This window comes from Canis lupus, chromosome 5, assembly GCF_003254725.2.
Source record: "Canis lupus dingo isolate Sandy chromosome 5, ASM325472v2, whole genome shotgun sequence".
In the NCBI taxonomy this organism is placed as follows: Eukaryota; Metazoa; Chordata; class Mammalia; order Carnivora; family Canidae; genus Canis; species Canis lupus.
Genome location: NC_064247.1, coordinates 29,204,868 through 29,229,173, shown reverse-complemented (window position 1 = coordinate 29,229,173; position 24,306 = coordinate 29,204,868). Strand labels below are relative to the sequence as shown.

At 43.4% G+C, this 24,306-nt stretch overlaps 1 protein-coding gene across 1 annotated transcript; it reads right to left on the bottom strand.

Moving 5' to 3' along the window:
• Window positions 1-468: 468 nt before the first annotated feature.
• MMP7 (matrix metallopeptidase 7) lies at window positions 469-8,774 on the bottom strand. The gene is made up of 6 exons (XM_025465800.3): window positions 8,628-8,774; window positions 5,557-5,783; window positions 5,323-5,471; window positions 3,830-3,958; window positions 2,255-2,416; window positions 469-744 (listed from the first exon to the last, which is right to left on the bottom strand). Exons 1-6 carry the CDS (start codon window positions 8,733-8,735, stop codon window positions 728-730), a joined length of 792 nt encoding a protein of 263 aa, XP_025321585.1. The 5' UTR covers window positions 8,736-8,774; the 3' UTR covers window positions 469-727.
• Window positions 8,775-24,306: the final 15,532 nt, after the last annotated feature.

The window sequence follows — 24,306 nt, the reverse complement described above, 5'->3', positions numbered from 1 at the left end:
CCAATTCCATCAACCTCGTACTACATGAAATCCCACTACGGAGGCACGTCTTCAGTGTGTCACCAAAGTCTTTCGGGGCTGGCCCCGGGCCCAGGAAAGGGAACACAGGTGCGACAGTGTCAGGGGAGATACAGTGAAGTCAGGTCAGGGGTAGGGACTCAACCAGAAGTGATGACAGGAATGTAAAACATTGGGAATTCACCTGTATTTGTGGGAAGAACTGGACTTCCAGAATACTCAGAGTGAAAGCCTGGGCCAGCAGAAGAAGGGGAACTAGGTGCCTCCACGGGCTTCATAAGGAACAAGGAAGAGCTGGGGTCTCCCTGCCCACACGGTGACAGGTAGGTCAGTGTGCCATGGAGGACCCGGGGTGAGGTGGGATTTTTGTTCGTTTGTTAGCTTTGGTCTTGATTTTGTTGCATAGCCTGTCTTTTCTGACCCAGAAACAATGCTTCCTGATAGAAATCCTTTTGCTATGGAATAAAAACTTTATTTATCTGTGCATTTGTTAAAATTCACCAAATGCAAAGTCATTGGCGAATGAGGCACTTGCACCATTGAAGAGCTTCTCTTTGGGACAGCAAGACATGTGATGACCACGGCATGGGGGAGAATGAACCAAGTACTCAGTGGAGCTCAGGGACCGTGTGCATTACCTCTGCTCGAGGACAATGACACCGAATCCAGTGAATGGAAGTGTGTTCTCCCTGCAGCTCCAGATTTCTCCTTAAATTCTGTTCCCTCCTGTTGAGAGAAAATGAGATCATTTGATATGGTATATACAACACATGAAAACCATTGAGAGATGCTAAAAGCAGAAGACGTATCACAAGCTGTCCTGCCCCCAGCCCCCTTCTCGTGCCTGGAATGAAGGTTCTGAGGACCCTCCTCCAGAGGCGGAGAGGGAGGTGTTGGTGCACGTGGGCAGGGGGCCGGGTGGCTGTGCACCCCATGCCTGCCGTCCAGCAGCTGCACCGTCTCGGGTGAGGTACCACTCAGCCCCTCTTCAGGTGCGGTCTCCCATGTGCGAGATGAGGGTAAGGGCAACTCGCTGGATTGTCGTGTTCAATGAGCTAATGCACGTGGAACGCTGGGTGCACAACGCGTGGGGTGCATTATAGCTATTATTTTTATGATTCTGAAAAGAACATCCATGAGTTTAATGATATACTTCTGAACTTACATTCTCTGTTCATAGGGCTTCTTGGATTAATGAACTGGTTACATTTAAAACCTATTTCATTAAGTCTTGGTTTCATTTGTCCAGAAGCTACCTCTTTCCACCGTGGCCTAGGGCACCTCATTGTCTGATAGTTAATAATATAATGCCCTGGTCTGTCTGCTTCATGTGAAATCTGATCAAGCCCTTCCTAATTTTCTTGAGGTTCTAGGACAGTTACAGATGCCAGGAGTATTCGATGGGCCACAGATTTATGGCAGGGGAGGCACTGTTTCTACTCTGCTGGCGATCACTTTATCGACAAGTGTTGTGTCACGTGAACTTTTTGGCAATCGCAGCAATTTGAGTCACAACTTTCAGGCCCAGTTACATGGTATCTTCCAAAATATGCTCCCTGCAGGGCTGATCGGCAAGTGCTCAGTCGCTGTTTAGTATAGGAGATTGTAACCTGGGGGTGCTGAGTCAGCACGCGCAGCGGGGACCTCAAGATCATGTGCACCTGAAGTAGGGGAGCTCCTGCTTCTTGAACTTGTTCTTCTCTAGCTTCCTCTGTTGGGGATTGTCCTGTAGGACTACTTAGTGTTCGGGGAACACAGTTTAGGAAACGCCATTGATAGTAAATTCTAGGTTTGATCAATTGCTTAAATCCATTTTATTCTAGGAATGATTATCTCCTGAGGACATTGCCCGGTGATTTGGAAGCACTTCCACTGCCTTTTGGTCATTCTGACTGGCAGCTAGGGAGGAAGGTGGTAGTTTCTCAGTCCATCCCCTAGGGACAATCTCCTAAAGTATCTGAGCAGAGCAAGAAAAAACAGTGGGTGGCAGCCTGGGGAAAAACAAACAAACAACCTGCCTAGTGTCATTTTCCTGATTTCATGGAATGATACTATGCTACCGAAAACTTAAAATCAGTATCACAGGATAAAATAGCCTGGCAACATTTCAAGTATCTAAGGTCTCAAATTTCTCCCCTCAATGGGCCTTTAGATGTATATTCCAGTTTGTTTATCCAAGTGGATACCCATCTCCCAGCCTTTCCTGCAGGAGACCATGTGAAATCTTAAACATTACCGTATAATTTCTGGATTCCTTCTATATCATCCTGTGAAAGTTTGAAACTCTTAGAATCTCTAATGCTGTAGGTCGGATACATCACGGCATCGGGATCTGACGAATGACCCAGGCCCAGAGAATGGCCGAGCTCGTGGGTTGCAGCAATCAGGAAGTTAATTCCTACAACCCAAGAGTGACACACGGTGACTATAAGAGCAACACTGTAAATAACGTCACACATAACACGTAGTAAAAAAAATAGGAGAACTGTAAGAATGCACACATCTTCAGAGCCTTTGCAGCTCACTTCCTTGTTTCTAGGCCCTCCCAACTGGAGGGTTGACGAGAATCACAGAGCGCTTTAATCTCATCGCCCCTTCTGCTGTGTTTCTGCCTATGTGCTTCTAATGTAATCAAGTAGCAGGCTTCTGGAGGGGAACACGAAGGCTTCAGAGGCACGAGGATCCCGGCTTGACCTCCGGCTCTGCTACTACCAGTGCAGATTCTGGACACGTGAACTGACCGCCCCAAGTCTCAGTTCCTCATCTGATAACAGAGATAATCCTCCCACTGTGTAGGTTTGTCATTCTACTGGGAGTTTCCACTTTCTGGGAAATAATGGCTGTTTACTGATGGTGAGTTTGAGTACCAGGAGAGACAGTTTGAGGAAGCTGGGGTGAAATGTCCCCTGGTGCCACTGGGTTTGGTTTCTGATTTATTTGATAAGGCGGAAGGGGTGAGCCTGGGAGTTTGCCAGGTGGCCAGAGCGCGGATAGTGGGTGGCATGAAGATGGAGGGACACTCAGTGAGCTGACCCCGAGGGGGAAGAAAGGGGAATGAGCCAGACACGCAGGATGTGGAAGCCAGCCAGTGTCACCACCTCACAAAGGTTGGATGTTGACAGTCTGGCTTTGCTGTGGAGAAGAATTCCCATCACCAAACATAAGCACAGATCTCCTTCTCAGGGACAGTGAGCAGGCATGCTATTTTATTTAATTAATATCTTGTTAGAATCTTCTCCACTTAGTATGATTTATACCAGAGCTTTCCTGTTAGTTTCCTGGAGTGTCTGTAATCTCCTACTTTGTAAGGTGATGAATACAATGGACTGGCTGCCTTCTGAACAACAGGCTATAATCTCAGAATTGTACACAATTCTTAAATATCATGTCATAGCTCCTCCTTCTCCTTAAATAAAAAAACTTATTTTTGGGAAATAGAACTGTAATTTATCGAATACTAAGATATCCCAACACCGTGTAAAGCACTGTGTAAACATGATCTCATTTACTTCAAACCATAATCCTATGGGGTGGGAATTATTTATAGATGGAAACTGGCTCAGAGAAGTCAGATAACCAGACCAGAGACATGTGGTGAGTAGCTGGTAGAGCTATGGTGAATTGAGCCCAGTGTGCCTGGGCCCTCAGCCTCCTTCCATCCTGAAGTCATGCCTTTGAATCACGTAGTCTTTGGCAGTTAGCGACGGGTTGGTAATTAGCATGAACTAAAGCCATCATCAAACTCAAGCTAGCATAGGAAGTTCAGATTTTTAGGAACAACATGCAGCAGAAGAGCCCTAGTGTGTCGTACCTATCCTGCTACCATCTGTCCAGCGCTCGTCCTCATCAAAGTGAGCGTCTCCTCCTAGGTCTGGCCCAGGTGCAAAGGCGTGAGCCAGGATGTTTCCTGGTCCATCAAATGGATAGTAGTCCCCGTGAGCTGAAAGAAAATAGGGTGAGTGAAATGATCTCCAGCCATTTTACCTGGGAGTTTACGGAATTACAGAGACTGCAAAGATCAGCAGAGTGTGGCTGTGAGCGCTTGGTTACCAGCTGCGCCCCCAGGGGGTTGGGGTGTTTACTGGTCACGGGCACTAGTCCAGACTCAGTCCTGACAACCACCAGAGACTGAAGGCTTCCAGAATATGAGACTTTAAATACATCACAGTTAACTTCCAGGGTTAAATCCAATCACTGCACTTGGCCGAATGGTGGCAGGATGGAGGAGTGGTGCACGGCACTCATCACGTTACTTGTGCACCATTTAGTACAATCTTTCTTAAAAACCTAGCTTATTCTTTGTGCGTAGAACAGACAAAGTCTCGGAGAACCACACACAAAGTGTCAAAATGAATTTTGTTAGTGCTTGTATTTATGATGCTTGTTTTTGAATTGCTATCAGGCTGTAACCATGTGAATCCAATGGATTCAAGATCCTTGATTGGAAGACATAGTGGCCATGATCCATGCCTTCTGCGACATTTTCTTTGCTGTTGTCAGTATTGTGGCCAAAGCTCAAATTTCAGCTAAATTCACAGCACCCGAGCAGTTCAACATTAGAACAGACTGAGAAGAACGACATTTTTCTTTAAATTTGCACCATAAAATGCTAGCAATTAATAGCAGTTCGTGTGTATGGGTTCTATGTCCTTGAGTCCTGTAATCTGAGTTCTCTGAGTTTCTACTTTCTTATTCCGTTGAGGGTGTTGGCAACAGGCCCTTGGGGAGGCACTTAGGGCCTCTGGAGGTTGTCTCCCCGTGTCTTGGTTTAATGTTGATGTTAGTTAGCTATATTTTAACTTGTTCCATAACTACAGACATGTATGTACATCCATCAGGATTCACACTGCAAAAAAGGGCTGGCAAACTTTTTGTGTAAAGGACCAGATCATAAGTAATTTAGGATTTATGAGCTTCATGGTATCTGAGATGTCATGATCACTAAATTCTCCCATGGTCGCCCCAAAGCATCATTGATAGTAGGTAAGTGAAGGACCATCACTGTGTTCTGATAAAAATTTCTCCATAAAATGCTGAAACTGCCCTCACACACAAAAAAGACAGAAATTTATTTACAAAAATAGATGGTGGGCCACATTTGGCTCATGGGCTGTAATTTGGCATCTCCTGCTATAAAAAGTGGCTTTAAATTAAACTAGTAAAACTATAATGACAGAGATATGTCATTACATATTATACATGTCACATATATATCATATGTAAAGACTATTATAAAGATTTTAAGTCCTGAAAAGAGGAAGGCAGTGACCACACACAGGACCAGCCTACAGCAGCCTGCCTTACCTCCTCTTGCAAAGCCAATCATTATATCTGCAGTTCCCCTTGGAACTCTCCTGAAGGATAGTGGGATCTCTTTGCTCCACATTGCCAAAGCCTTTGCCACTAATTGATTCACTCTGAAGCGTGGTAAGTCTGGGGTGTACGATGCGATCCTGGAAGCCAAGAAGAACACAACATTTGAACTTAGGAAGAGAGGGCTTTGCTGCTTTCCCCAAAACGAGCCAAAGTAAAACTAACCTGTAAGTGATGACTTCGGAAGTCCACTTTGGCCTGTTTGGGAATAGTGAGAAATGGGCGACATCAGGCACACCACATCTGGGCTTCTGCATTATTTCTATCGTGCGGGAGTTCAGGATTCCTGTTACCGGCAGGCGAAAGAACTTTTGCATCTCCTTGAGTTTGGTTTTGAAGCTGTCAGCATCCCTTGTTTTTGAGTCAGATGGATAAAACCTCTTGAGATAGTCCTGTTGGAAAGAGTGATTGTTCTACCATCTTATTTATTGTCTCCTTTATAGGTCTCAGAGGGCTATGCATCTTTGCCTCGGATTTCTGTGGACTCAAGTAGTGGTTTGAAGGTAAAGTAGTTATGCAGGCACCAGGTAAAACAAGTGTGCATTAATGAGGAGAAAATCTAATATTGATAATGATACAGTGTCCTTCTATTTCAGGAGCCAAAGAGTCCCTCCATTTCCCTTTTATCCCATTACATTTTTTTTAAGAAGATGATTTTTTTTTATTTTAAAGGTTTTATTTATTTATTTATTTATTTATTTATTTATTTATTTATTTATGAGAGAGAGAGAGAGAATGAATAGGGGAGGGGGAAGGAACAGACGGAGGGGGAGAAGCAGACCGGAGCCTAACTTGGGACTATTCCTAGGACTCTGGGATGGCCTTAGCCGATGGCAGACACTTCACTGATGGAGCCACCCAGGCCCCCTATCCCATTAAATGTTTTGAGGAGAAATCCACTGTATGCTTTATAAAACACAGACTTGCTTGTAAGAGCAAATCAGGAAGAGCACGCAGCATGTCCTTGGGGGGTACAGCAGAGACCCTGTGGGAGGTCCCAGGTCCCCCAGCCATATCAGAGGTTCTCCAGAGGACTGGTCCTCTGAGGTTAAAAGGTCTTAAGATTTTAGTCTTAGGACAGGATATTATGAAATTATTTCATTTATTGTGCACATTCTCCTGGTGAAGACAGCAAAGCTCAGACAGCTGAGTGATGTGCCCGGGCCACATGTTAATCTAGCAGCAGAGCTGGCCCTGAGTTCCTCACGGCCTGTCCTGTGGGCTACAGGACACAGCTGTTCTCTCAGGCGTCCTCCACATGCAGCTGGGGCCTCAGGACCTTCTTCAAAGACTCCAGTGTGTGGACATGAGGGTGGCAGCCCAGTGGCCTCAATAGGACACATTAAAAGTCAATGACAGAGGGGCAGCACCTTCACGAGAACTTGTATCAAGGACCTCTGAGTGACAGGACCAGGAGCTTTCTGTGCAAATCTCATCCAGACCTCAAGCCACCTGGGATGTAGGTGTTGCGTTGTCATTCCTACTTACACATGAAGACTAGTGACTCAAACAAGGAAATCACTTGCACGAGCTCACCCCATGAGGAGCTGCATTTGAACTCGTGTTCCACCTCCAAAGTCCATTTCATTAGAAAAATGCGGAGGGCTGTAGGATGCATGACGGTGTTGGAGTGATTCAAACACCGGCACGCACGTGTGGTCTGAGTCCCTCAGGGGCGTGCGTGTCAGGGAAGTAAACTTCATCATACTGAGCTCTCTTTTCAAGATTCCAGTGATTGTGTTTTACTTCACTCAACAAACATCCAGGACAATTAAGAATGAATCTGTTGTTTTAAAATAAGTAAGTAATTTTATCTCTTCTCGAGCCACAGGCTTCACAAACACACTCTTTTGGAAGAAATCTTTTTGCATTCTTGACAGAAATTTTCCTGCCTTCTGTTAAACCCAGCTAGTGTCTCTCTAGTTTATTGGCGACCTGTGCATGAAGTCAAGGGACTCAATGCTCCTGCAAAAGTATCCCTTATGGAGAACCCATTAGATCAAACTTTATGGAATTGTTGTTTTACAGGAAAAAAAAAAACAGTTAAATATCAGTAATTTAATACTGTTCAATCTAACATATTACTGGGACTTTTTCAAAGTCAAAGTTACTGTGAAATAAAAGTAGACTTTTCTTATGTTTAAAGCTTAAATTTTTGAATAGTAGTTAGGAGTAAACAACCCATTATTTTACCAAATATTATTATTTATACTTATCAATTTGCTTATTAAGTAGTATATTGGAATGACCATGGCTTTTGAACCAGAAAAACTTGTCCTTGACTCCTATCACTCTCATTACCAAGTATGTGAATCAATATCACTTTGGCTCCTTCTTTTTCCGGAATTGGAGCTAAAGATTCAATGACACAAAGTATATGGAGCACTTTGTAATCTATGATTGTTGCACGCATAATTGTTGGCATTGTTGTCACTTCTTTGTTCATGAGAGGAATCCTGTGAGCACATAGTATGGCTGTCCCTACTGGGCAAAGTCAGGAGTTTGCATCTGCCCATCATCCTCCCCGCTGCTGAGCAGCCAGCTGTAACCTCTGTTTTTTGATTTCAAGCTTCTCCATGACCTGATTCCTCACCTTAAGAGGCAACACTCAGCTCTTTATGAAAAGAATCTCAAGTCACAATAAGTAAAACATTACCAACTTCAATTCATTGAGTAGACACAGTGTTCCAGGTTCTGGGTTAAGTGCCTCATGGCACCCCACCTGGTGATGCCACTATCATTGGCAATTTCCAAGTCAGAAAGAATGTCGAAGTGCAGAGAAGTGTAATAACATCCTCATGTCTGTTTACTTGGTGAGGGGAGCAGGAACTGCGGTGTGAACCCAGTTTGGGTAGCAATAAAGCCACTCTGGTTTTGTGTGTTGTTTTGAGAGAGACAGAGAGAGAGAGAGAGAGAGAGAGAGAGAGAGAGACTGAGAAAAAGATATTGAGAGAGAGTGCAGAGGGGAGGGCAGACAGAGAAAGAGAGAAAATCTCAAGCAGACCCTGCACCGAGCCTGGACCCCGACATGGGGCTTGATCTCATGACCCTGAGATCACGACCTGAGCCAAAATCGAGTTAGATGCTCAACTGACTGAGCCTCCCAGTCAGCCTGCTTTTAATAGCTACTTGATTAAAACATATATGTAATCAGAAAAACAACCCAAATCAAAAACCACACCTCATCATGCTGATGGTGAGATGGGGAGCTCCCGGGGAGTGGACCTGTGACCTACCTGAGCCTGTTTCCACTGTGGCTCACTCATGCCACCTGCCTCCCGGGGAAGCGGCAAGGCCAGGCAGCTGGGCAGCAGGCACAGGGCACATAGCACAGCCGGCCACATCGCTGCTGCCCCGGACGGTTCTTGGACCGAGGCTCAGTCTGCTCGGTTCTGCCAGAGGCTGCAGACATTTATATAGCTTCTCAGCCCTGATGTGGAAATAGGTGACTCATTCGGCTGTTTTCTTTCTTGTAGGTGTCTACAGAACTTTGGAAGTGTGTGTTATTTTTCATTAATGCCAACAAGGAAGTTTTATGTCCTTATTGTCAGGAAGCACACAATGTATTTGCCTTTCAAAGGATTTTTTTTTTTCCTGTCTGCTGTATGAATTTAACTCATGTTATTTGCCAGAATCAAATTTCTACTCAGATAAAACTTTGCAGTTGAAAGTTTGGGGGAGCATCATTCAGGACATATTGTACATGTATCTTTTTTTTTTTAAGATTTTATTTATTTATTTGAGAGAGTGCAAGAGCAGGGAGAGGGTAGAGGGGGAGAGAAGCAGACACTGCTGAGCAGGGAGCCCGAAACAGGGCTCCAACCCAGGACCCTGAGATCATGACCTGAGCTGAAGGCAGATGCTTCACTGACTGAACCACCCTTGTACATGCATCTTAAAAATATCTTTTTAAGATTTGAAATGCATGAAAAAGTGCATAAAACATAAAAATAATCAAACAATTACCAAGCAAACATTCTGTAACAATCTCCAAAGTCAAGATTTGAGTCCAACTTATTTATTTTTATTTTATTTTAAAAATATTTTATTTATTTGTTCATGAGAGACACAGAGAGAGAGAGAGGCAGAGGCACAGGCAGAGGGAGAAGTAGGCTCCATGCAGGGAGCCCGACGTAGGACTCGATCCTGGGACCCCAAGATCACGCCCTGGGGCCAAAGGCAGGGGCTAAACCACTGAGCCACCCAGGGATCCCCTAATTTCTTTATTTTTATCAAAGTTGAAATTGAAGCCCAAATGACAGATTAACGTATTTCCCCAGTCTTGCAGCTAGTTGATAGTAGGCCTGACTCCCAGTCCAGAGTTGCCTCTTCATTTTGTGGTTGTATTTATTATACATTTCTTGGGAGAGTCCCATGGCTTTGGACTGTAATACATCATGGGAAACATTCCAGATATGCTGGAGCTGAAAATTTTACTTATTCAAATAACTCCTAAATCATCTGGAGATTGAGTGCTGTGACTTAGCAGACTTTCCAGATCAATAACTTGAATTTACTCACTTTACATAAATGCATTAATTCTGTATCATCACAGTTCAACTGTACTTGAGAACCTGTATGTTTAGTCAGCATGTGGCATGTAACAGGTCAGCGCATGTTTATAGGGTAAATTAACACTTCTAGATTTGGATCAGCTCATATGGGGTATATGAGCTTTTCCATCATCTTTGCTTTGAATTAAGATTCAAAGACATTCTCCAGATATTATCTTTTCTATTTTTGTTACTTTTAGTAATTCAAAAAGCATTAGGTATTACAAATACTTTATTTATTATTATTATTTTTTAGATTTATTTATTTATTTATTCAGAGAGAGCGAAAGAGAGGCAGAGACACAGGCAGAGGGAGAAGCAGGCTCCGTGCAGGGAGCCCGACGGGACTCGCCTGGGGTCTCCAGGATCACACCCCGGGCTGCAGGCGGCACTAAGCCGCTGTGCCACCGGGGCTGCCCAGGTATTACAAATACTTTAAATAAATTTTAGTGACCCCTCAAGTAGTCATTTCTGGAGAGCAAGAAAGACATTTTTGTCTTGTTCCTTTGAATTGTAATTAGAGAAAAATGAACGAGATCAAGTGATCAAGTACCAGTTCCTGCCTGCAGAAGCTGATGCTCTGGGGTGGGGGTACAGGGAGAGAAATACTCTTAAAACAATGGGACAATTGCTTATAGTATGTGATGTGATCCAGGAGGGGGTACAGCTAGTCCTTCTTATGGGAATGGAGGAATGATCCCTGTAGGAAGTGGCCTTATAGCTGGATTTGGGAGGGTAGTTCACGGTTGCCCTGGGTAGGCCTCAGAGAAGGAGTACAGGGGAAGGAAAGACACATGATGAAGGGCAAACTGTTGGCGTTGCTGGCAAATGAGTGTCTGGGAAAGGAGTTTGGGTCAAGTTGTGAAGGGCCAGTCGTGTCTGCTACCGGCTTCTGACTTTATCCTCAACAGTGTCAGGGATGTTTCAAAGGAAGAAAGTAGCATTATTAGATCTGTAAGGTTGTCAGCAAATGTTGGTGGTTGTCCTGAAGATGGATCGTGGAGGGATGGTATTTGAAGAGCAGACAGATAAAAAAAAAGTCATTGAATAATCCAGGCGAGAGAGGAAACGTGAGGCCCTGACCAGGACCCACCCAGGAATGGGAAAGAGGAAGGCCGTTCATGATCTGCTGGAAGGTAAGACTGAAGCCAAAACCAAGCTTAAGCACTGATGGGCTTGGGAGCGAGGAAGACAGAATTATGGATTAATGGACTTTGTGGACAGTAGTGCTGCTATTACAGAGATGAGGCTTTGGAGAAAGGGAAAGAGGTAAATTTTTCTTTTTCTTTAAAAAAAAATTATTTGAGAGGGAGAGGGAGAGCAAGGGGGGAGGGGCAGAGGAGAGAATACTCAAGCAGACTTTTTGCTGAGCTCAGATCCCGACCCAAGGCTCGATCCCATGACCCAGAGATCACACCCTGAGCTGAAACCAAGAGTTGGACACTCAACCAACTGTACCATCCAGGTGCCCCAAGAAGTAAATTTTTCAAGGGAAACAGGGTTGATTGTGACATCAATTCTGGGTATTGAGTTTGGGTATTTTCAGCTGGAAAATCAGATCTAGAGTTCATGGGGGTGATCTGGTCTGCAGAGAGAGATCACAAGTGACTTACTTCAAAAGAAGGAGAATCATGCTTTTTTATTGTAATAAAATATGCATAACATAACATTGACCATTTTCACCATTTTAATTGTGCAGTTTGGTTGCATTAAGTACATTCATTGTATTGGGCAACCATCACCAACACCTATGTCCAGAACTTTTTTGTCATCCCAAACAGAGGTTCTATATCCATTATATGTTAATACTTTTCCTCCCTGTCTTCCTAGTCCCTGGTAATCTCAATTCTACATCTTGTCTCTATGAATATGATTATTCTAGGCAACTTATACGATTGTATACATATCAGAGTGGTCCTTTAGTGTATGGATTATTTCATTTAGCAAAATGTCCTCAAGGTTCATCCATGTTGTAGCAGATGTCAGAACTTCCTTCCTTTTTATGGCTGAATAATATTCCATCATATGAATGTATCACATATTATTTATCCATTTATCTGTCAACATTTTGGGTTGCTTCCACTGCTTGTCTATGGTGAATGATTGTACAATGTCAGCAGTGTACAAATATCTGTTTGAGTCCCTGTTTTCAATCAGTTTAGTCAGATACCTATGAGTGGGATTGCTTGGCCATATAATAATTCTAGGTTTAAGTTCTTGAGGAACCACCAAATGTTTTTCTACAGAGATGGCATCATTTTACATTCTTCCCAGCAACGTAGGAGGATTTCAATTTCTCCATATCCTCACGAACATTTACTATTTCCCCTGTATAAAAATTTTTCTTTATTATAATCACAAAGTGGTATCTCATTATAGTTTTGATTTGTGTTTCTAATGATCAGTGAATGATGCTGACCATCTTTTTTATGTGCTGTTGTCCATGGTAAATCTTCTTTAGAGGAATATCTATTTAAGCTTTCTGACTGTAGTTTTAATTGAGTTGCCTTTTTGTTGTTGAATTTAGGAGTTCTTTATATATTGTGGATGTTAAATCTTTATCTTTATATGATTTGCAAATATTTTCTCCCTCTCTGTAGGTTGCCTTTTCATGATAATGTCCTTTGATGAACAAAAGTTTCTAATTTTGATTAAGTCCAATTTGTCTATATTTTCTTGTGCTTTATTTCCACATGCTTTATTATTTTTTTCTTTTTAAAAGTTTTTAATTCCACTTAGTTAAAATACATATAGCTAACATATTAGTTTCAGGTGTACAATATAGTGACTTCATGCTTCCCTACATCACCCAGTGTTCGTCATGACAGATGCGCTCCTTCATCCCCATCCCCAGTTTCCCCCATCCCCTCACCACATCCTCTGATGACATCAGTGTGTTCTCTGTAGTTCAGAGTCTGTTTCTTGGTTTGCCCCCTCCCTTTCTTTCTTTCTCCTATGATCATTTGTTTTGTTTCTTAAATTCCACATGAGTAAAATCATATGGTGTTTGTCTTTCTCTGACTGATTTATTTCATTTAGCATAATACCCTCTAGCTCCATCCATGTCATTGTAAAACAAAATTTCATTCCTTCTGATGGTATTCCATAGTATATACACCACATCTTCTTTATCCATCCATCTGTCCATGGACACTTAGGCTGCTTCCATAGCTTGGTTATTGTAGATAATGCTGCTCTATACAGGGGTGCATGTAACCTTTAAATGTGTATTTTTGTATTCTTTGGGTAAATACCTTGTAGTGCAATTGCTGAATCAAGGGTATCTCTGTTTTCAACTTCTTGAGGAACTTCCATACTGTTCTCCACAGTTGCTGCACCAGTTTGCATTCCCACCAATAGTGCATGAGGGTTCCTCTTTCTCCACATCCTCGCTGACACCTGTTGTGTCCTGTATTGTTGATTTTAGCCATCCTGACAGGTGCGTAAACACTTTATCTTTGACAGATTTCCTTTTCATACCTTTGCATTCTTTTGCTGTAGTGTGATTTTCTGCTTTGGTGTCCTGACCAGACAGACTTTTCTTTTTTTTTTTTTTTTTTTTTTTTTTTTTTTTTTTAATTTTTTTATTTATTTATGATAGTCACAGAGAGACAGAGAGAGAGAGAGGCAGAGACACAGGCAGAGGGAGAAGCAGGCTCCATGCACCGGGAGCCTGATGTGGGATTCGATCCCGGGTCTCCAGGATCGCGCCCTGGGCCAAAGGCAGGCGCCAAACCGCTGCGCCACCCAGGGATCCCCCAGACAGACTTTTCATATTAAAGGCAGGCGTTCAGTCCTGGGAAGCCTCCTTGTGTCATAGTGACTAAGTACTTGACCCCTCATGCTTCAAACTTCTCATATGAAAAATAGGGATGCTGCTTTTCTCTTTTGGTGGTGGTGGGGACTGAATGGGGGGATTAAGTGTGTAAGCATGGGAAGACTTTCATAATAAATGCTAATTGGATCGTTGTCCTTGTAATGAGCTGGGAGTTTTTATGTACCAGAACCTCTATGAACTCAGCAAGGTCATCATATTATTAGGTATAAAAGAAAATAGGAAGTTTAAGTGGTTTTGTTCCAAAAATTTTACTATGCTGATAATTCCAATTTTTATTGAGACAGAATGAACTATTTTTAATATTATAATGAGGCGAGTTATAATAAGCCATAAAGAAATCATCTTATCATAGTTGCTATTGACTTTCTAAATAAGAAAAGCATTTGTGGTATTTATCAATTAAATCTTTGGGTGTACCCTATGGGCAAGAAAACATCCAGAAGAAAGTCACAAAGATGAAGACAGAGTAAATCAGATGTTAGGACATGTGACACAGATTAATTTTGTTTTGTTTTTTTTAATAAATTAATTTTTTAGTGGTGTTCAATTTACCAACATACAGAATAACACCCAGTGCTCATCCCGTCAAGTGTCCCCCTCAGTGCCCGTCACCCATTCACCCCCACCCCCCGCCCTCCTCCCCTTCCACCACCCCTAGTTCGTTTCCCAGGGTCAGGAGTCTTTATGTTCTGTCTCCATTTCTGATATTTCCCACACATTTCTTCTCCCTTCCCTTCTATTCCCTTTCACTATTATTTATATTCCCCAAATGAATGAGAACACACACTGTCTGTCCTCCAATTGACTTACTTCACTCAGCATAATACCTTACAGTTCCATCCACGTCGAAGCAAATGGTGGGTATTTGTCGTTTCTAATGGCTGAGGAATATTCCATTGTATACATAAACCACATCTTCTTTATCCATTCATTTTTCGAAGGACACCAAGGCTCCTTCCACAGTTTGGCTATTGTGGACATTGCTGCTAGAAACATCGGGGTGCAGGTGTCCCGGCGTTTCATTGCATCTGAATCTTTGGGGTAAATCCCCAACAGTGCAATTGCTGGGTCGTAGGGCAGCTCTATTTTTAACTCTTTGAGGAACCTCCACATGGTTTTCCAGAGTGGCTGCGCCAGTTCACATTCCCACCACCAGTGTATGAGGGTTCCCTTTTCTCCACATCCTCTCCAACATTTGTTGTTTCCTGCCTTGTTAATTTTCCCCATTCTCACTGGTGTGAGGTGGTATCTCATTGTGGTTTTGATTTGTGTTTCCCTGATGGCAAGTGATGCAGAGCATTTTCTCATGTGCATGTTGGCCATGTCTATGTCTTCCTCTGTGAGATTTCTCTTCATGTCTTTTGCCCGTTTCATGATTGGATTGTTTGTTTCTTTGCTGTTGAGTTTAATAAGTTCTTTATAGATCTTGGAAACTAGCCCTTTATCTGATATGTCATTTGCACTATCTTCTCCCATTCTGTAGGTTGTCTTTTAGTTTTGTTGACTGTATCCTTTGCTGTGCAAAAGCTTCTTATCTTGATGAAGTCCCAATAGTTCATTTTTGCTTTTGTTTCTTTTGCCTTCGTGGATGTATCTTGCAAGAAGTTACTGTGGCCAAGTTCAAAAAGGGTGTTGCCTGTGTTCTCCTCTAAGATTTGGATGGAATCTTGTCTCACATTTAGATCTTTCATCCATTTTGAGTTGATCTTTGTGTATGGTGCAAGAGAGTGGTCTAGTTTCATTCTTCTGCATGTGGATGTCCAATTTTCCCAGCACCATTTATTGAAGAGACTGTCTTTCTTCCAGTGGATAATCTTTCCTCCTTTGTCGAATATTAGTTGACCATAAAGTTGAGGTTCCACTTCTGGGTTCTCTATTCTGTTCCATTGATCTATGTGTCTGTTTTTGTGTCAGTACCACAGTGTCTTGATGACCACAGCTTTGTAGTACAACATGAAATCTGGCATTGTGAAGCCCCCAGATATGGTTTTCTTCTTTAAAATTCCCCTGGCTATTTGGAGTCTTTTCTGATTCCACACAAATCTTAAAAGAATTTGTTCCAACTCTCTGAAGAAAGTCCATGGTATTTTGATAGGGATTGCATTAAACGTGTAAATTGCCCTGGGTAACATTGACATTTTCACAATATTAATTCTGCCAGTCCATGAGCATGGAATATTTTTCCATCTCTTTGTGTCTTCCTCAATTTCTTTCAGAAGTGTTCTATAGTTGTTAGGGTGTAGATCCTTTACCTCTTTGGTTAGGTTTATTCCTAGGTATCTTATGCTTTTGGGTGCCATTGTAAATGGGATTGACTCCTTAATTTCTCTTTCTTCAGTCTCATTGTTAGTGTATAGAAATGCCATTGATTTCTGGGCATTGATTTTGTATCCTGCCATGCTACCAAATGCTGTATGAGTTCTAGCAATCTTGGGGTGGAGGCTTTTGGGTTTTCTATGTAGAGTATCATGTCATCGGCGAAGAGGGAGAGTTTGACTTCTTCTTTTCCAATTTGAATGCCTTTAATGTCTTTTTGTTGTCTGATTGCTGAGGCTAGGACTTCCAATACTATGTTGAATAGCAGTGGTGAGAGTGGACATCCCTGTCTTGTTCCTGATCTTAGGGGAAAGGCTCCCAGTGCTTCCCCATTGAGAATGATATTTGCTGTGGGCTTTTCGTAGATGGCTTTTAAGATGTCGAGGAAGATTCCCTCTATCCCTACACTCTGAAGAGTTTTGATCAGGAATGGATGCTGTATTCCCACAGAGTTACAAAATCTGGATTACAATTCAATGTCAGAAAGCCAATTCAGAAGCACTATTATACAGCTACTGGTGGCTCTAGAAAAAAGCATAAAGGACTCAAGAGACTTCATGACTGCAGAATTTAGATCCAATCAGGCAGAGATTAAAAATCAATTGAATGAGATGCAATCCAAACTAGAAGTCCTAACGACGAGGGTTAACGAGGTGGAAGAACGAGTGAGTGACATAGAAGACAAGTTGATGGCAAAGAGGGAAACTGAGGAAAAAAGAGACAGACAATTAAAAGACCATGAGGTTAGATTAAGGGAAATAAATGACAGCCTGAGGAAGAAAATCCTACGTTTAATTGGGGTTCCCGAGGGCGCCGAAAGGGACAGAGGGCCAGAATATGTATTTGAACAAATCATAGCTGAAAACTTTCTTAATCTGGGAAGGGAAACAGGCATTCAGATCCAGGAAATAGAGAGATTCCCACCCCTAAAATCAATAAAAACCGTTCAACACCTCGACATCTAATAGTTAAGCTTGCAAATTCCAAAGATAAAGAGAAGATCCTTAAAGCAGCAAGAGACAAGAAATCCCTGACTTTTATGGGGAAAAATATTAGGGTAACAGCAGACCTCTCCACAGAGACCTGGCAGGCCAGAAAGGGCTGGCAGGATATATTCAGGGTCCTAAATGAGAAGAACATGCAACCAAGAATACTTTATCCATCAAGGCTCTCATTCAGAATGGAAGGAGAGATAAAGAGCTTCCAAGACAGGCAGGAACTGAAAGAATATGTGACCTCCAAACCAGCTCTGCAAGAAATGTTAAAGGGGACTGTTAAAATTCCCCTTTAAGAAGAAGTTCAGTGGAACAATCCACAAAAACAAGGACTGAAGAGATATCATGATGATGCTAAACTCCTATCTGTCAATAGTAACTGTGAACGTGAACAGGCTTAATGACCCCATCAAAAGGCGCAGGGTTTCAGACTGGATAAAAAAGCAGGACCCATCTATTTGCTGTCTACAACAGACTCATTTTAGACAGAAGGACACGTACAACCTGAAAATAAAAGGTTGGAGAACCATTTACCATTCAAATGGTCCTCAAAAGAAAGCAGGGGTAGCCATCCTTAGATAAGATAAACTAAAATTTACCCCGAAGACTGTAGTGAGAGATGAAGAGGGACACTATCTCATACTTAAAGGATCTATCCAACAAGAGGACTTAACAATCCTGAATATATATGCCCGAATGTGGGAGCTGCCAAATATTTAAACCAATTAATAACCAAAGTGAAGAAATACTTAGATAATAATACACTTATACTTGGTGACTTCAATCTAGCTCTTTCTATCCTCGATAGGTCTTCTAAGCACAACATCTCCAAAGAAACGAGAGCTTTAAATGATACACTGGACCGATGGATTTCACAGATATCTACAGAATTTTACATCCAAACTCAACTGAATACACATTCTTCTCAAGTGCACATGGAACTTTCTCCAGAATAGACCACATACTGGGTCACAAATCGGGTCTGAACCGATACCAAAAGATTGGGATCGTCCCCTGCATATTCTCAGACCATAATGCCTTGAAATTAGAACTAAATCACAACAAGAAGTTTGGAAGAACCTCAAACACGTGGAGGTTAAGGACCATCCTGCTAAAAGATGAAAGGGTCAACCAGGAAATTAAGGAAGAATTAAAAAGATTCATGGAAACTAATGAGAATGAAGATACAACCGTTCAAAATCTTTGGGATGCAGCAAAAGCAGTCCTGAGGGGGAAATACATCGCAATACAAGCATCCATTCAAAAACTGGAAAGAACTCAAATACAAAAGCTAACCTTACACATAAAGGAGCTAGAGAAAAAACAGCAGATAGATCCTACACCCAGCAGAAGAAGAGAGTTAATTAAGATTCGAGCAGAACTCAACGAAATCGAGACCAGAAGAACTGTGGAACAGATCAACAGAACCAGGAGTTGGCTCTTTGAAAGAATTAATAAGATAGATAAACCATTAGCCAGCCTTATTAAAAAGAAGAGAGAGAAGACTCAAATTAATAAAATCATGAATGAGAAAGGAGAGATCACTACCGGTGACCAGCGGCCCCTGCAGGTGGCCTCCAAGCCCCTCGGAAGTCAGTGTGAGCTGCTGTAGGAGCACTGACTCTCCATGAGGTCACCACTCCCTGAAGCCCCAGCATCAGCTCACGGAAAGTTCTAGAATTAGGAAACAGAGGAGGAAGGAGCACAGAGGCATCTGGGACTACAGCCTCCACTCTGCTCCCGTGTGCTTCCTGTTCCACCAGCACCAAAGGGAGCACATGGGAGCGGGTGTTTCTCCTCCTCTGTCCTGGTGGGACCACAGCCTGCAAGGTCTGCACCTTGTGGAGGAGCCCGCCTGCCTCCCCTAATGGGTGCTTGACCTCCTCCCAGGAACTCCGCAGCTGGACTTGGCTCACGCAGGACTGGACGGTAAGGGTGGCGGGGGAAGGGTCACTGCCCTGCACCCCGCCGAGGAGCCTGTGAAACCCAGTGCCAGCATCCTCATCCTCGTCCTTGTTCTTACAGAAACCCTCACCAGCTGTGTCTTCTGCTTCCTGCCCTGCCCCCATCCCTTTCCTGGGTCCCCAGCCCTGCCTCCTGCCCCGCCCCCAGCCCCTCCAGTCTTCCCTTAGTCCCTGCTTTGTTTCTGGGCCTTTGTCTCCTAAAAAAGAGTTCTGTAGCTAGCTGCTTATTGCTTATACCTGTGCTTCCCAAACCTCTGCACTCGGGCTCCCTTGAGGGGTCTAAGGGAGCAGCCCAAGGAGCTCACCATAGCTGGGGAGATGTCTCTGATGTGTCTTATACCTGATTATTTGGTTACACACTTGCCAAGCCTCCAAGGTCTGCACCGGCAGACCAGCCTATCCAGCAGGACTTCCCAAGAACATAAATATAGGACATGAACAGATACTAAGTAGAAACACGCTGTGGCAACATAACTTTGGGAAAGAATATATTAAAACAGGCTCACAGGTTTCCTTGCTGCAGGATTTCCTAGAGCCTCCAACGTGCAAACCTGTGTTTTGAATCTATGATTTTACTTATTATTATTTTTTAATTTCCCAAACTTATTTGACCAAGGATTTCTAATTACTTAGGCATTTCCAAGACGCAGGGTTCTGTTGAACATGATGTGGGAAAGGGGGAAGCTTTTTCCCTTCCGGGTTTCAGGAGGTGAGCCATGTGGGCTGCAGAGACTCATCTTCCTTCTCTTGGCCAGCAAGTTCTGTCATTTTTTCTTTCTTTTTTTCTTGCTGTCTGAAGACATTAAGTCTTCTCAAAAATTTCCTTGGTGTTTTGCCATTTTGCTTCCTTATTTTGGATGGTATCTCAGTTGAAATATTTTGCGGATCTGACACCAACGTGATGAGTTGGAGAGGAAGCAGGATCACACCTAGAACTACAGGAGTGCACAGTTGCTGTGTCATCACGCCATTCCGTCTACACCATCACTTTGCCAACAGAATGCACTTGCTTTCATTGAACTGGGGCCACAGCTTTAGATGATTTTTATTAAAAAAAAAAAAAAAAAGAGTCACACAGACTAGGTAAATATTGGTGAGGACAAGGGATAATGGGGTGGGGGTCTTCCTAAAACCAGATAGCAATACTTCCTGCATTGTTTGACAACTCTTTCTTTGTAGGTATATTTTTAATTCATCATAGCAACTGTCTCATTTGTGTACAGGACTCCATTCAGGAGAGAAGGCTTTTCTCCTGATCTCATCTTTGAGCTGGGTGGATTTACCACCATTAAGAAGTATATATCTAGGGGGTGCCTGGCTGGCTTTGTGGGTGGTGGGTGTGACTCCTGATTTTGGGGTTGTGAGTTTAAGCCCCACGTGGGGCATAGAGGTGAATTAAATATAAAATCTTTTGAAAAAAGGAAATATATGTCTATATCCCCAGATTTATTCATTCATGCAACAGAAACACTAATTTATCCATCATATATGCTTAGTCCTAGGGACGAAGGATTAAACAGACACGTACTCTGACCTCAAACATCTTATGGGGAGGCACAATGGGACCATCTTACATACTAAAGTATAAATGCGTGGCAGCAGGGTGGAATAGCGGACTGCGTTGCTGAAAATGGAGGACTCACCTTGGTTCCACAATCAATTCCAGGCTTGTCCAGTGCTGAAGTGCTTGTGTCCTGACTGTGAATTCTGGCTGGTTCCTATGAGCCATGCGACCTCAGACATGTACTAACGTCTCTAAACCTCATTTTCTTGGTGATTATATCTCATCACTTAGTTGCTATTAGGATAATGGACATATTTGTAAAACACTGGCCTCATTCCCTGGCCTAAATTTGGTCTAAGTCTGTTTCCTTTAAATTCGTATTTCCTGCTGCCTTCTAGAAATGTCCATTTGGATGTTCTATAGGAGCTAAATGGAAGTTGTGAACTTTCTCACCAGTTTCCTCCTCTTCTGTTTTTTATTTTGGTGAATGTTAGCATGATTCACATTTACTCCTGTGGCTCTGCAGGCACAGTGGTTTGGGAGGCAGCAGATCTGACGGTGGCATCCTGGGACCCGGGATGCACAGAGCAGCTTGCCGACTTCCTAGTCTCCAGGCTGTGGAATGAATGGTTTCTACAGTCAGTTCATGCTATTGTTCTGGGAGTCCTTCTTGGAGGCCTGGGCTTTCTGTGATTTTTGTTAACAGGTAATTAATTCCCTGTATTTCCTTTCTTCTAAAACTTGCAGAGGCAAATCCTGTTATTCTCAGCTGAATCCTGACTGATGCACGTACTTCATGGGGTTATTTTGAGCATTGAATGAAATAGTACACATGGCATATTTAAAATCATGCTTGAGGACACCTGGGGGGCTCAGCCTGTGAACTGTCTGCCTTCAGCTCAGGTCATGATCTCAGGATGCTGAGATGGAGTCCCATGTGGGACTCCCTGCTCAGCAGAGAGTCTGCTTCTCTCCCTCCTCTGATCCTCCTTCCTGCTTGGGCTCTCTCTCTTTCTCTCTCTGTGAAATAAATAAATAAAATCTTAAAAAAAAAAAAAAAAAAAGCAACCAAGCTTGACACATAATTAAAGTTCAACAATTGGTCTTTGAATTATTTTTAAGTTCCAATCATCAATATTGTTGAAATGGATTGTTCTAGGCTTTCCTGCTTCCCTTAACAAGTGCTATATATTTTTGTACTTTATCATATCATCATAAACACTTCGGCTCTGTGCTAAGTGTTCAAACAGCCCTGTGGCAGGTAGTGGTATCATCACCTCCTTTCACAGATGAAGTGACTGAGGGGCAGAGTCTGCATCGCACAGCTAGTACGTGGGAGGGACAGCAGTCGGTCCTTGAAATCACTGTGTAACACTGCTTCTCTCGGGATGAAACATTGCTCATAAATTATTTCTAGATTATTTCCTTAATAGGACTACAAGGTCCTTGAGAGCAGGGACTTGTGTTTTTTTCTATGTCCTCCACTTTGCCGGTCCTCCAAGTATTTTGTTCTTTTGATATTTGCCTTTAAAAAGCTTTTTAGTTTAAAATTATGTTTACAAAAAAAAATTATGTTTACAGAAAGATTCCAAAGATAGAAGAGAGAGAGCTCCCAAATACCCTGTCCTCAGTTTTCTGGAAGGTTAACATCTCACCTAACCAGGGTCCATTTATTGGCATATCACTATTACCTAGTCTACGGACTTTTATTGGATTTCACTGGTTTGGGTCCTTTTCTGTTCCAGGGTCTGATCCTGTTCACCAAATGAGCAAGAGCAGAGTGCTAACCAGATGAGCTGGTTGGATGATGACATCGAACATCTCTGCGACTGTGCTTGGAAGGCCTAATGGTCTAACTCAACATTCAGAGTTTTCCTTGCTGGTTGGTGAGACCGCTGCAGTTTTCTGTTTCCTAAATCATGGCATATGACACATGAAATTCAACGTTCAAAAAGAAGAGTTTTTTGGGGGGATTTGAATAAGGACACAATTCAAGGTGAATGTATAATTCTTGTAGTTTCTTTGAACTTTGTTCCCCTTAACGGCATTGTTATGAACAATAGCTGCTATGTGGTGGATGCCTTTCACGACTTAGTAAGTGCTTTACATGTGATTTTGCTGTTAATCATCACATCAGTGCCGACAGATTATTTAGTGCAAGAGTGTTACTTTTTGGTCTTGGCAAACTTTCCTTCTGTGGACTGCATCTGTCCTGCTCCCCAGACACCTCCCCCCTAGGGGTTCGCATACACCACCAGTTCAAGAGTGGGCAGGTGACCCCAGGAGTAGGCGTGGGAAGCCTTCTCTGGGTTCAGTGTGCACAGCTGTAAAGAGAGGGGCTTGTGTTTTTGGCGTATGAGCTGTGAGAACCATGCGTGCTTGGAGCAGCTAACGGCTGTCCTGCTAGCCTGAGAACCGTTGTCTGAGAATGAAATGGAGCAGAGGGCCTCAGGTGTCCAGTCCTACCACTTGATTGCTTACATTCGGCCAGAGCTGAAGGGACTCTCACTACCTGAATTTCCCAGTTATGCCAGCTGATAAAATCCCCCCATATATTTGTTTTTTTTTTTTTTTAGATTTTATTTATTCATGAGAGACACAGAGAGAGGCAGAAACACAGGCAGAGGGAGAAGCAGGCCCCCGCAGGAGCCCGATGCAGGACTTGATCCTAGGACCCTGTGATCATGCCCTGAGCCGAATGCAAATGCTCAACCACTGAGCCACCCAGGTGTCCTAGTTGGTTTTTGATTGTGTGTCGTTGGGTTGGTTTTCTGATGCTCTCAACCAAATCATTCAGAAAGTTGTCGTCTGTCTTTGAGTTTCAAAGGTACATCGGTAACAAGTGGCACAGCTGGGGTTTGAACCTGCCTGTCTGAGAAGTGCATAGCCTATTCAGGATCCCATGCCACCGCTCATTCATTCATTCCCACATGCAGTCATTCATTCTGCAGACATGTGTAGAATGTTTCTTACACACCAGCCCCTGGGCTGGGTTGTTGGCTGTCATAATCTTGGTGTGGTAAGCGGGGCTGACCCTACCAGACTCCCCAAATCCATAGCCACGGCCCTGCTATGGCTCTTAGTTACCCTCACTGGAGCATTTGGGTGATTTGGTTGCTTGTTCATTTATTTACCACATATTTATAAAGCACATGGTGTGTGGTCTGGCCTGGTGGTGAGGCTGGGGACTCATGAAGAGTAATCCCTGGAATCTTCCCTTGAGGGGACCAACGAGTCCCTTGTGACCTACTGATTAAACCCGCGTTGAAGGTATGGATCCGCCTCACAGCCCTCAGCGTGCCTCCAGGCTGGGCTAACTGCTCCTCCTCCCCCACCTCAGCATCTCAGCAAACACGTTATCATCGAACAGACCACGTTATGTTCTAATTTTGTGTCCACCTCCCCTTGAGGATGGTCCCGTCCTGAGGGCTCAGATGCAGTGTTCAGTACTGACAAGGCCGACCTGCCGCGGAGTAGCTGGGTTGACGGTCCTCGGGCTCATAAACATGCCCATTGCCAGGCCCCGTTGCTCGAGGGCCTGTCGTGTTCCCGGGCAGAGCCTGGCTGCGCCACCCTCCTCATGGGCGAGCCCCACTTCCTCTTCAGTACAAGTTCTCCCGGGCTCACTCAGGGGAGACAGAGGTCCCGCGTCATGCGCTCAGCTGCGCACGTCCATGCAGGTGGCCTTTCCAGGGCCTCTCTGTCTCTGATCTTATAATCTTTCGGTCTCGTTCCTTCAGACCCT

What these genes read in the sequence shown, in the direction of transcription:
- MMP7 (XM_025465800.3), bottom strand. Translation starts at nt 8,735, where the DNA reads ATGTGGCCGGCTGTGCTATGTGCCCTGTGCCTGCTGCCCAGCTGCCTG. An exon ending in TCCGAAGTCATCACTTACAG is followed by an intron (nt 5,472 to 5,556) that starts GTTAGTTTTACT and finishes CTTGGCTTCCAG; the next exon opens with GATCGCATCGTACACCCCAG. An exon ending in GATTGGCTTTGCAAGAGGAG is followed by an intron (nt 3,959 to 5,322) that starts GTAAGGCAGGCT and finishes ATTTTCTTTCAG; the next exon opens with CTCACGGGGACTACTATCCA.